Source organism: Gobius niger, assembly GCF_951799975.1.
Source record: "Gobius niger genome assembly, chromosome: 7".
NCBI classification, from domain to species: domain Eukaryota; kingdom Metazoa; phylum Chordata; class Actinopteri; order Gobiiformes; family Gobiidae; genus Gobius; species Gobius niger.
In genome coordinates this window covers 8087688-8101837 of record NC_136858.1, presented here as the reverse complement: position 1 = coordinate 8101837, position 14150 = coordinate 8087688, and the positions used below count along the sequence as shown (strand labels likewise).

At 41.4% G+C, this 14150-nt stretch overlaps 1 protein-coding gene across 2 annotated transcripts in view; it reads left to right on the top strand.

Moving 5' to 3' along the window:
• Positions 1 to 14150, top strand: part of gfra1a (gdnf family receptor alpha 1a) — a 176434-nt gene that overhangs the window by 3221 nt on the left and 159063 nt on the right. For both annotated transcript variants that reach the window (XM_079559950.1, XM_079559951.1), the window contains exons 2-3: positions 3408 to 3713; positions 9741 to 9821. In XM_079559950.1, coding sequence (XP_079416076.1) covers positions 3408 to 3713; positions 9741 to 9821 — 387 coding nt within the window. The remainder of the gene's footprint in view (positions 1 to 3407; positions 3714 to 9740; positions 9822 to 14150) is intronic.

Below are 14150 nucleotides of genomic sequence, written 5' to 3'. Positions count from 1 at the left end.
CACTTATAACACCAAACTAACCATATAAATGTCTGTGTCCATAGAATCATTTTAACCATTTTGCATTTAAAATACCGTATATTTGAGCAGCATCAGCTTCGTGGTTGTATAAGCTACGCAGCGGCGGAGTGATCTGCTAGAAAATAGTCCCTCATAATGTGATCATTCATGTGATGCAAGGACAGTTATATTCCAAAAAATATTCTATGGACACAAACATATGGTTAGCCTGGCGTTATAAGTGATTTGCCTCAGGTGCACTGTGGAGCGGGTCAGACTGATTTTAATGCAGGGTAGCTGATACCGTAGAAATGCGCTAGCCTAGCACTAGCCTAGCACCACGAAACTCTTCAAATATAAGAACTGCATGAATTACCAAAAAAATATCTCTGGATAACTAGGAAATGAGGCCCTATGTGAGCAATCCTGAAATGTCCCTTTAACATTCATAGTCCTTTCATTAAAGGGACTATAAGGAGTTTAAAAATGTTAAAACTAAGTATTTTCCTCCCCCTACATGTTCCAGCTATGTCCTAATGTGTAGAAAGAGCTCAGACCTGTTCACCACAACTGCCTCTAATCCTGTACGGTCACTCAAAAATGTGTCACTTCGGCCCGAATTGCCGTCATGCACGAGCTTAATATAGAAGGTGCAGTTACACATATGGCCTGAGGTGGCAGTAGTGAGTGTAAAAGGGCGAACTTGCTTCCAGCCCCTTTAAAGGTCGATTTTGCATTTTAGATTTGTAAAATATCACTTTAAAGCAGGTCCCAAAGAAGAGTTTTTTGGCTCCTGGGCCCAACAGGGCCAATAATGGGCTGACTCAACTCTAGCAAAAAGTAATCATTTAAGAAGGAACACATGATTATTTAAACAATTTACCTATATTGAACAAGTTAACATAACATTCACAATAATTATACACATGAAATATGTTCATTTTAAAGGCACTTGGGTCATGGGCTTTTGCACGGTGGAACATTACAGCAGCGTAAAAAGCTACAGAGCAACAGATAAATGAAAAGGTAAGAGCAGATTCAATTAAACAAGAATAAAACATTCGGTAACACTTACACTACCCTTGATACATTGCACTTGCCAAATTTAGTACAATGTATATATATATATATATATATATATATATATATATACAATAGAATAATGTGTATTAGTACTTTGCAGTTACATAATGTAATGCAATGTAAGACATAACACCCAAACTCTAAACCTAACCTTAAGCCCTGACCCTAGTCTAGTCTAGTCTATGGGCCCGATCTTGTGCATCAAAACGGAGACGATAGCGTGACATTTTGCGCTCAGTCGGGGCGCACTTTGTGATCTTGCCATTCCAGACTTGGCGCATTTAAGTGGGTTGAGACCTACATTTTCCTCCAACCAGATCGACTCCGCGTCCAGGAGAGTAGTTGTGTGGGGTGAACATGTGCTTTTGTTTTGCTTCACGTTCACGCCAAGCGCGGCCGATCCGCGCCACAGCGGACGCTGCAGCTCTTTTTCTCTCGAGACGTGAACATCGTTTAGCTCACGATAGGGTAAATAAAGTTTTTAGTTTGACCTGTGAGAGCCTAAGGCTTAAGAAAGAACGCAAGCCAGCGCAATGTAAACGAGGAAGTGAATGTCAGCCGTGTTTCCATCAGTGCAGTCACCTCCTCTTGTGACGCCCCCTCACAGGTGGCGGAGGTGAATGGCCAATGGCCGCTGGCTGCCCTGCTTTTTGACCACAAACGTGGGGGCCGCCATTGCTCCGCCGTTGCTGCAGTACCTCCATATTGCCGCTAGGCCCCCATTGAAAAGCATTGGACTTTAGACACGTTAAAAACTACTTTAAAGCCTGGTTTCAATTGTTTCAACACTAGACTAGGCTAGATATTCCTCCTGAGATAACGCTGGGTTAATAACAATATATGAAACCAGGCTGGTTTTCGTAATATGATTTTTTGAAATCTCGTATTTAACGAGGCTCGGACTGTTAGCATTGGAGCAGCGCGAGCTACACGTCACGCAAGGGCCGAGTCTACGGTGAAAATCCCGCCCGTATGTCCTTTTTAGGAACATGCTTCGTCAGAGCTGGGGAGGGGGAGCCTGTAAATCCGCCATGAATTGCCCCACGGCCGTGGTCATTCTGGTAAACGGGGAGGAGTGAGCATAAGACGTCCATTATTTTTTACAGTCTATGTGAATGGCACATATAGCGCCGCCACTCGGAAAATAATTCGCCAAGAGCCTGCGCCGCCCCGTGCGCCGCCACAAGATCTGGCCCTATGTCTTATTAAATGATGTACCTGCAAAGTACAAATACACATTATTCCATTGTGTATGTACTACATAGATACAAGTTATTACAGATATCTACAAAGCACATTACATTGTACTAAATTTAGTTAGGTCCAAAGTATGATGGTAGAAAAAATAAAGTAAAATAAAGTGATACCAAACATTCATAACACATTCACTCATGACTGTTGGACTGTTCCCACTGCAGGTGATATTGAAAACCCGCTTGGTAAATGGAGCTATAGCTTTGGATTAAGGGTCCTGCAACATGTACGTGAAAACAAAAGGAAGTTTTTTATCTGTAAAGTTCTACACTGTACCTTCAAACGAGCCGGCCACAGTACGAATGACTTTTAGCAGCAGTCTGGTTCAAATTCTATTACTCATACGAAATATACTTCACTGGCCACTCTGGAAAAGTGCTAAAGTAAGTATTCAGAGCTGATAAAACAGGGGTCTTTTACACAGGGAGCTACTTTTACATTCCAAAACCATCAGAGAGCTGTTTATTCTTCAAAGACTCTTGTGTCACTATGAGACGATGAAGAGGAGTTCAACCTGGAGAGTTTGTAGCCATAATCTTTACCTATACTTTGCCTTATATGCCTCACTGGTTAGGGCTGGGTATGCTTCATTTTTTTCTCCGATACAAGTCAACTTCAATGACACTTGCTTCTTTATACTTCTTTATACAAAGAGTATCCTTCTTCTGAAGGATACTCTTTGCAATACCTATACTAATATGTGCGACATCTAGAACCAGAAAACACAACAACAATGTGTCTGCCAATGTACAATATTGGGTTAATCTCCACTGTCAAAAAATGTGTGAAAAAGGAGAATAATTTTGAAAAAAAATGGGGCAAAAATAGGGAAGATTCTTTTTTATCTGATACCAATAGCATCTAAACTTATTTTTCCAATACCGTACTAGTATCGTTTAACGGTATCCAGCCATACTATGTGGAAAAAGAAAATGTAATATGTGTCTTTTCTTGCAACACACACGGCTTCATTTACCTCTTACTGCAGCAATCCAAAATGCAACATTCTACCACAATGACGTTATTTGTGGTGTTGCCTGGTGTTGACGGTCTCCACTCCTGTTCCACAGTTGTCTTCTCCGCGGCGGCTGACTCCCCTCGCGGCCCCTCCGCTCGCCCGGACTGCGTGAGGGCCAGTGAACAGTGTCTAAGGGAGCCGGCCTGCAGCTCCAAGTACCGCACCATGAGGCAGTGCGCGTCCGGCGGCAAGGAGACCAACTTCAGCCAGGGCGGGGCGCTGGAGGGGAAGGATGAGTGCCGCGCTGCCGTGGACGCGCTCAAACAGAGCCCGCTGTACAACTGCCGCTGCAAGAGAGGCATGAAGAAGGAGAAGAACTGCCTGAGGATCTACTGGGGCATATACCAGACTCTGCAAGGTATTATGGGAAATCATGGGAGCTTTTTTAATGGGTTTATTAAACAAGCCAAGTTTAAAACTTAGAGGCACTTAGAGGCATTTAACCCAACTCAAAAAAGAGAAGAAGAACAGGATCTGGGGGTCAGTAGACTCAGATAGCACTCTTTTGTGTGTTTTCAACACTATTAAAGCAATAGACACATATGTTCTTACCTGAGCTTGGACGAGTTGATATGTAACTGTCTGGTTTTTGTGCGTGCGTCAAGTCTTACACAAAATGAAACGTGGATTTTCTAAGCGGATGAAAAGGGAACTATGTTGTATGGCGTAATGACACCTTAGGAGCATCCTAATTCTACAGAATTTTTTAGTGAGTGAAGATATTGCTGCACCGTAAAGCTCAGGTAAGAACATATGTCAGTTTAGAAAAACGGTGGCCTGTTCCTGAAATAAAAGAAAAAAAACATTACATAAAAATAGTGCATTTACAAAGTTATGACCAATGCTGTACATAATATTAATTGAACCGAAACGGCAGACAAGTAGAAAAAACATGGCCTCCGTTCAGTCTGTCGGACACTGACAGGTTTCTCTGCTTTAGTCCCGTTTCGTCAGAAGAATTAAGTTTGTAAAGTGTAACTGTAGGATATGAGCCCTATCATGTCACAAATGTCTGCTTTTGAACAAACTGTGATTCAAAAGCACAGAAACAGTTATACGTTGGTGACCGCTGCCCTAAACTCTGGGAGAACCGCTGTTACACAGGTTGGGTCTTGTGTTCTTGGTCATAAACATGAGTCCATTTAGGCTGTTGCTGTGGCCGTGACCTCCTCTATCGTTCCTCATGAAGCTAATGATCCATGAGCAGCCCTGGCACTGACCCTATCATCTCCAAGTGCCCATCACGGCAGGGGTCCGGCAGTGCGTCCCAGCTGACCGGCCTGCCTAATCAGGCGTGGGGTCAGGGCCCGAGCTTGATATCGACTGACCCAAATAGCCCTGTCACATGGGGGGCACAGCCAGCGCGTAAACAAAGCACTGCATCATTTGTATCTATATCAGTGCCAGAGGGAGACGTGTGGGCCGTCCCAGGTGCTCACTTCACTGTCCAGGCTCTATTCATGTGGGACAATTCAACCCCCTGGTCTAGACACAACATCTGGAGTGATAGTAGATAGTAATAGCAGTTAGTAGAGCGGATTGTCTTGTGATGGGAGGATCGGCGGTTCCAATCCCACAGGCGTACACTGTTGTTGTGTCCTCAAGACACTTCACCCTGCTTACCTCCAGTGTCTGTGTACACTGGTGTATAAATGAGTGTGAATGGGTGACTGGTGACTGGCGCTGTATAGAAGTGACCATTTATTTATCTGTATTGAAAGGATCTATAACATGCAAAATCAACTTTCTGTAGCTTTTAACCATGTTCTAGTGCTATTTCCTTATCAATAACACCTCCAGAGCGTTTTTTGGCTTCATTCATGCAGTTCTAAACAATCCTCCTGAATCCTGCTCTCTGAGCAGCTGCTCCGCCCTCTGCTGGTAAACCACTGAGTTGTGACACACTGACGTTTTTTACATCATTGTGTCAAACAGGAAGAGCCCGGCGTCTGTAATGTAATACCTTACGGCCGGATTTAAATTTGTAAAAACAACTTTTTCATTATTTCTTTCATTAAAAAAAAATGTCAGTGCTGCCCCTGCGGACAAAACAAACACCCCCTGAGCGTCTGAACAGATGTCAAGTTTGCGCTGCAAGTTGTGAAGAAGGAGCTCTTTCTAACCTACTCTGGACTAGCCTGGCCTTAGCAATCCATAAACTCCGGTCAGGTATAATTTCCCTACATGTACGTCTGGATCTGAGCTCAGTAGCTGCGTTACATCGGTTGAATTTCAGTGAGCGGGGGAGGCGGGGGTTGTCGGTGACGTCAAGCATTTGCGCCGCATTTGCTGGTTGTAGTTTGGCAATGGCAACGGATACGAAAGTAATGGAAGCTCTTCAATCCGCTCTGGCTCGGCTCCCAAATATCCAGAAATTAAAATTGAAGCCTTGGAATGTGCAAGAAATTTCCCCAAGAGTTATGATAGAGTTATGATAGAGTTATGATAGAGTTATGACAGAGCTATGATAGAGTTATGATAGAGTTATGATAGAGCTATGATAGAGTTATGATAGAGTTATGATAGAGTTATGACAGAGTTATGATAGAGTTATGATAGAGTTATGATAGAGTTATGATAGAGTTATGACAGAGCTATGATAGAGTTATGATAGAGTTATGATAGAGTTATGATAGAGTTATGACAGAGCTATGATAGAGTTATGATAGAGTTATGATAGAGTTATGATAGAGTTTTGATAGAGTTATGATAGAGTTATGATAGAGCTATGATAGAGCTATGATAGAGTTATGATAGTTATGATAGAGTTATGATAGAGTTATGACAGAGCTATGATAGTTATGATAGAGTTATGACAGAGTTATGATAGAGTTATGATAGAGTTATGACAGAGTCATGATAGAGTTATGACAGAGCTATGATAGAGTTATGATAGAGTTATGATAGAGTTATGACAGAGCTATGATAGAGCTATGACAGAGTTATGATAGTGTTATGACAGAGCTATGATAGAGTTATGACAGAGCTATGATAGACTTAAGATAGAGTTATGATAGAGCTATGATAGAGCTATGATAGAGTTATGACAGAGCTATGATAGAGTCAAGATAGAGTTATGACAGAGCAATGATAGAGTCATGATAGAGTTATGACAGAGTCATGATAGAGTTATGATTGAGTTATGACAGTGTTATGATAGAGTTAAGATAGAGTTATGATAGAGCTATAGCAATGGTAGAGTTATAATAGAGTTATGATAGAGTTATGACAGGGTTATGACAGAGCAATGATAGAGTTATAATAGAGTTATGATAGAGTTATAATAGAGTTATGACAGAGTTATGACAGAGCTATGACAGAGCTATGATAGACTTATGATAGAGTTATGATAGAGTTATAATAGAGTTATGATAGAGCTATGATAGAACTATGATAGAGTTATGATAGAGCTATGATAGCTGCTTCACTTACGCCTCATTTACACCGAGTACGTTTTGTCCAAGGTCCGTTTTACGTACGTCAATTCACGCATTCTAGTTTACACCATGTCCGTCTGTCTTTAATCCGTCATGTAATAATGCAGCCTTTTAATCACATGTAAATCAGTAATGCCAGGTTTTCTGAGTTTAACATGCAGTATAGGAGCTTATATACATTTCCTAGATTATATTATTATTATATTATTTTTTAGGCAATGCTTAGTGTTAACGGGTTTACCTGCGCCTCAAGAAACATCACATGGAGCTGCCGTTGGTCTGTCTGTGTCCTCTCCTCCTCCTCTCTCATCCTCCGCTCAGGTACTCATCTTTCCTCTTCATTCTTCTGCTTGTCTGTCCTCTGTCCTCCTCTCCTTGTCTCTGTACTCCTCCGATCATCCCCTATCCTTATATCCAATGTCTGAAGCAAACATGCCCTCGGTCCCTGGAGTTTCAGATCATAGCGAGTCCGTGTGAGAGAAAAAGAAAGGCGGGCCGTTCGGTGGGTCTCTGTGCAGTCACAGCGGAGAGACCCGGCTTTAGCTTATTTTGGCTAAATGTCTTCTGAAGAGACGAGACACGGGTCGCGGGCTAAACGTTTTCCAGGAGATGTTGCTATGTTGTTCCGAAGTGGTGTTACGCTGTTTAGCGTCCCACCGAAACACAGAGAAGCAGTTCCGCCTTGACGTCACTGTTAAAACTAGGCCATTATCCGGTGTTTTGCCCTTTTGTGGAGCACATGGCTCATTATGCAGGATAAACAACAGACACCTGACGGACAGGTGTAAACCACCACATGAGTTTATGCAATTCCTATTCTTAAGGCAGACGTACGTAAAACGGACCGTGGACGTAATGTATCCGGTGTAAATGAGGCATTACTTGGGCGCATTACATACGTCACGACCAAACGCTAGCGAAAATCAGATTCAGTCATTTGAAAGGAGTTCACCCCTCCCACCTGATAACGGAGCTCAATTGTGAGGGTCTGGTAAAACCAGGCTAACTCTGGACACGCCTGTTCTTTTTTCTTACCTAACGATAATGTCACGGAGAAAAGCACTTTTGGCTACGAGGACAGGACTTTATTCAACCTTCCTAAAGAAGAGGCCACTCGCCAGAAGTAATTTTTTTCTCTCCGGGATTAAGCGACTATCACCAAAATAGTGTTTTTCTGTGACTGTCTCTGATGGATGTTTGGTGAACCTTCGCCAGAATCAAACTGGATTAACTTTTTTATTTTTTATTTCTGCTACAGTAAAATTGCATGAGTGGAGAGAGGGGGCGGAGTTAACTGAATCTAAGCGTTGTGTCTTCCGGGTTTGAAAAATACCTCCAGAAAATACTGATATTTATCACAAAAATGAGTGCGCCATAGTGGTACAATATATATATATATATATATATATATATATATATATATATATATAGCAGGTTCTAACCCGCCCCGGCCCGCCCCGCAACATTGTTCAATTTTTAAAAACCGCCACGCCTCGCAACCATTAAAAATTACTCGTTACAAATATGATTCGTATGAACAGCACCGGCGTGCCAGACCCGCCCCACAATCAAAGGAGAATTTCACAACCCGACCTGAACCGCGGGCAGACCGCGGGGTCCACGGTGGAACCCGCAACCCGCGCATCACTAATACAGTTCCTTTAAAGTATCCTGCAGATTCCACATTTCACATACTTTTCTGTTTGTTTTTTTGGTATCGCTTTAGATGACGGTGTGCTCAGTAAGTATTAATACCCATTAGTAATCATTTTAAGGTTAGGGTCAGGGCTAAGGTTAGGGTTAGGATATTAGTATATTAACAGATAAAAGTATAATACCTTTGTGTGTTAATACTTTACAGGCATATTATTAACGCCTGTTAGTGCCTTATTAATACTTGACGAGCACACCTTAATATGAAACTTATATGATGTGATATAATGTGCGTTAACACTTTATGATGACTGCTACTATTAAAGCATTTGTAAATACTTATTTCATCATAATGAGGCACTGTGAACTTGCAAAAACTCTTTTGTTTTGGCTCAATGCAGTCATATTCAGGGTATTTCTAAAACATTTGCAAATCTTTCTTCATTTATAAGCAGCTAAAGTGATTACTTTTATTTGTCAGACAATAAATGAGTTTAGACTCAGTTATACAACATGTCTAAACTGAACCATCTCTGACCTGTCCCTGACCTTTACCAGACTCACAGACAGTGTGCTGTCTAATATATAATTATGAAAAAAGTGTTTAACACTGCATTACCTTCTGCTTGATAGTTCAGTGGGTCCCAAGTCTGGCGCACCCCTTGGACCTTTCGTGCATACTTTAAAGGAACAGGCCACTCAGTACATACTGAGATATGCTTTTACCTGAGCTTAGACGAGTGGATGTGTACCTGTCTGTCTTTACGCATGTGCTCAGTCATGCAAAACCACCAAACATGTTGTTAGCATTTAGCCTCTCCCAGCATAAGTGTAGCCCCAAAGAGGGGTTTAGTTAGAAGAAACCAAGCTGTTCAATGTTTTCCCTATTTAAATATGGTTACATGATCAGTTACACGAGAAAGGCCAAATGCTAACACCAGCTTTGGTCTTTTTGCGTTTCTGAGCGCACGCGTAATGACCAGTTAGCAACTAAAAAGACCAGTTAGCAGCTAAAACTCCACATACCCCTGGTTGGGAAACACAGTGATAGTTTGTAGTAACTGATTTATTTTAAACACAAAATGTAGCTCATTTTTTGGAAAAGCAGTTTTATTACACAATGTGGCAAAACCAATGCCAATGTGACATTTTCTTTTTTGATGTCACAGAAGTTTCATCTTGCAGTGTAAAAATAAAGTCCATTTTCCACATTACCCTTGAACACAACAGAAATACTGTATATCCTTAAGAATAAGATAATATTATATATGATATTGGATGTCTCTAATCCCCAGGGAACGACTTCTTGGAAGACTCTCCCTATGAGCCGGTGAACAGCCGTCTGTCGGACATCTTCCGCCTGGCCCCCATCCTCGGTGAGCTCTGCCATCTGCCTCTGCATGCTCTGTGACGCCTCTGTGAGCACCTCTCCTCTGTCCTCCCCTGCCTCGGCCCTCTCTGCCCTCTCGGCCCTCTCTGGCCCTCTCGGCCCTCTCTGCCCTCTCGGCCCTCTCGGCCCTCTCTGGCCCTCTCTGCCCTCTCAGCCCTCTCTGGCCCTCTCTGCCCTCTCTGGCCCTCTCTGCCCTCTCTGGCCTCTCGGCCCTCTCGGCCCTCTCTGCCCTCTCGGCCCTCTCTGCCTTCTCTGGCCCTCTCTGCCCTCTCTGGCCCTCTCTTGCCCTCTCTGCCCTCTCCGGCCCTCTCTGCCCTCTCTGCCCTCTCCGCACTCTCTGCCCTCTCCGCACTCTCTGCCCTCTCCGCACTGTCCGCCTCTGCATGCCCCACAGAAGCTCCTTCATGTTTGCTGTTGACGGGGAAGTGTTGTGCCGGGCGCGGCCTGTAGATGGCGGTATTATTCCCTCATTGGTGTCACTGTGGTTCTGATGGCAAACGGATTTTAGACCATTTTGAAGGAATCTTTGAATGATTGTTGGGTTAAGTTATAAAGGCGAGACGCTGCAGATGAAGAAGTAAGAATACATTTCAAATTGAAACTTTATTTAAAAAATATTTACTGTGACAGACTTGGAATAGTGTCAGGCTTAAATGTATGTACTTGACTGGCTAGACTTGGAATTGTGGTGTGTGTTGGAGCTCCTGTCAGATGTTTCAGCAGAGTGACAACAGTTTATCGAGTCTTCATTTCCAGGTGGGTTTAAGGGAGACTGGGGCAAGTCGAGCCACCCATTACATTTTGATTTTATTTTATTTTTTATCTAAGATTATAGATTTGATCTTGACATAAAGTGACCTCAATTTGTATATATATATATATATATATATATATATATATATATATATATATATATATATATATATATATATATATATATATATATATATAAAACTTTTTCACACAAAAACAGCAGTTACCAAAAAAATCAAACCTGTAGGTCACTGCTGTTTTCCTCTGAAAGCAGATGAACAGTTTTGGGAGATTTCCTCTTGAATACACATCATTAAATGGGGGTCAGAGTAAAGAAGAGATAATGAGTAACTAACTACAGAACATTTGAACAGTTACAGTTTTTCACATGGTTTATTTGGTCGAGACACCAGATAAAAATTAAATATTATACTTAAATTATTCATTTTTTTTGTAGAGACGAAAATTCATAATTGCAGATTTTATGATTCTAAGTGTACATTTCACCTTTAAATCTGGTGGTTCAACTTTCCCCAAGACCACTTGATTTGAAAACCAACCTCTTTAAAACCATACACTCCAGCTGATGGATATAAATAGTACAATGTTGTTTGTATATGATACTCTCCTCTAGATGTTAAACTGGACCTATTAATCCAAATGAAGAATCCAAATGAATGTTTTCCATTTCAGCGGTTTTCCCCGTTGTTTCTCCTGACTGAGCCTGGCTTTTTCCTGGACTGCTCTGAAATGGTCAAATGATTTGCTTTGAATGGAAACAAGTGGATTAACATTGACTTCATGCACTGTCGCTTTGAGTTTGCAGTTTCTCAGACATGACATGCTAAAAAGAAACGATTCTGCACATCTGCCGTAAAAGGAAATAACCATACCCATATTAGAAAGAGCAGAAACACTCATTTATTTGGTTACATTTAACAGTAGAATATTTGGTGGTTTCCAAAATGGTGTCAAGTCCTGGGAAGGAAAGATTGTTGCCATTTGAAAATCAATTGTTAAAAATCTGTCTTTAGACTGATAGGATTCCAAAGAAATGCCCAAAGGAGCATGGTGTTGTGTCAGATTTGAGGAAACTCGGGTTGTTTTCATCGTCACATGACAAATGCCATTCATTACATCAGAGTCGACAGCAGTGAGAGGAAAACGGCGCGTGCACACAGGATTAGGGGTTAAACGTTTGGAGATGTAAGCCGTTTTGATCTGGCACATTTACAATTTGTTTTCATTAATAACGTTTGGAGGTGACTGATCGAGTCTGTTATCTACCCATTTAGAGTTTTGATCCAAAGCAGGACTGGTACTCGGCAGTTGGTCGTAACATTCTGTAGCATTGTCCTATTGGTCAGTGATTCTCAACTGGTGGGTCAGGGCCCAAAAGTGGGTCGCCAATCGTTTCCAGGGTATTTTTTTTTCTCCAACATATATCTTCAATAAAGGGTTAGAAACATCTCAGGATCTGAAGTACCATGGTTGACAACGAGGAATCCATCGTGCAACGTGAAAGATAAATCATATAACACATAACTTTAAGTTAAGTAATAAACTATAAAGACGTTAAACTATAAGGGAATGCGTAAGAAGATTACATTTAAACTATGAGAAAGACAACAATCTGAATCATTGTCCATGAACAGGTTCACATACTGGGAATTGTCTTTGGCACAAACGACATGACCCATGAAAACAAAAGCTGTGATAGAGATAAATGGTAAACTATACAAACTATAAGGCATGCATAAAAGTAGATGAAGATCAAATATGACAAAGATAACGAGAGCACCCGAGAGCACCACGGTGTCTGTTTGTCTGTACCATCTTGAAGGAAATGTTTATAAAAAATGTTTTTGCTTTATAGGTTTAAGCAATGTTTAGTCAATGATAATAATAAAAAACACAGTATTACAAATGTTATTCTCATTTTGCCATGGTGGAACACAGCTGTAGGAGGCTGAGTGGAAAGGTCCATGTGACGGGATTCTGTGGGCGCTGTGGACCTGTCAGTAGTATTTAGTTACTCTCCCAAACAGTAACTGTTACTCTGCAAAGTACTTATGAAGATATTTTTATATTATGTACTTTCATATCAAAGCTGTTCATAGCAACTGAATGAACTGAATGGGGTAGAGTGGGGGAGGCCCCTGTGACCGAACGGTATTGACCAGTATCTGCGCCGCTGTTTTATTAATGTAGGAATACGGCCGTATTCAAAGAGAATGTGGAGGAACAGAGTGGAAGAAACATGTGCCAACGATCAGGCAGAGTTTACACACAGGCACTGTGCAAGTCTCACCGGTCAATCATCAAGCAAAATACTGTATAAGTATATAGTGTATACGTATATATACTGTATACGTTTAGAGGCCCTAACGCAAAGGTCAGAATCAGAATCGTTTTTATTGCCATTGTTTGCAAACAGGTTCACAAACTAGGAATTTTTCTCGGTGAGACATGCAACATCAAACATAAAAACATATAACATAGTGTTTAGATACAAATAGGGGCATGCATAAAGAATATTTAAATAAATAAGATTAAAAAATATAAGAAGTTAAATATGGTTAGACGACAACAATTGACGTTGACATTCTATTGACATAGAACAACAATGGGATTGTATTTACATTGTGTAGGTGTATTTAAAGTGATACAGTGATAAGTGATAGCAGCAGATCTACACTGCGTTCCAAATTATTATGCAAATTTGATTTTTGTGTCAAAAAGGTAAAAAAAACAACAATAATAATGAAACTCATGGATGGTATCGTGTCTTGGGGCTCTATGAATCACTGATATTAATCTCAGAGACCTGGGATGATTAGTTTTCAGGTTAAGCCCAGTTATTGGAAAAACTACTGAAAAAGGGTGCTCCACTTTATTATGCAGATCATCATTTTCAAGCAATATGGGAAAGAAAAAGGGTCTTTCTGCTGATGAAAAGCATGAATAGTTGAATGCCTTGGTCTAGGTATGAAAACCTTCGATATTTCATGAAAGATTAAGCATAATCATCATACTGATAAGAGATTTGTGGATGATTCAGAGCAGACTCGGTTTGTGCAGATAAAGGCACAATATGGATGGTTTCTGCCAGACAAACACATCAGATTATGAGAACTGATGCTACAAAGCAGCATACAGGTATTTGAAGCTGCTGGTGCCTCTGGAGTCTCCCGGACATCAAGGTGTAAGACCCTCCAGAGGCTGCAGTTGTGCATAAACCTTCTATCCGGGCCTCCCCTAAACTGTTAATTGAAGCTGATGAACAGAAACGGCTGCAACGGGCTCAGAAATACATGAGGACTCATTTTCAAACAGTCTTGTTCACTGATACGTGCCGTGTAACCCTGGATGGTCAAATCAATGGAGTAGTGGATGGTTGGTGAATGGCCACAATGTCCCAACAAGGCTGTGACGTCAGTAAGGAGGGGGCCGAGTCATGTTTTGGGTCAGAATCATGGTGAGAGAGCTGGTCGGTCCCTTTAGGCCCTTTTAGGCTCCCTGAAGGTGTGAAAATGACCTTTGAAATATATGTGGAGTTTCT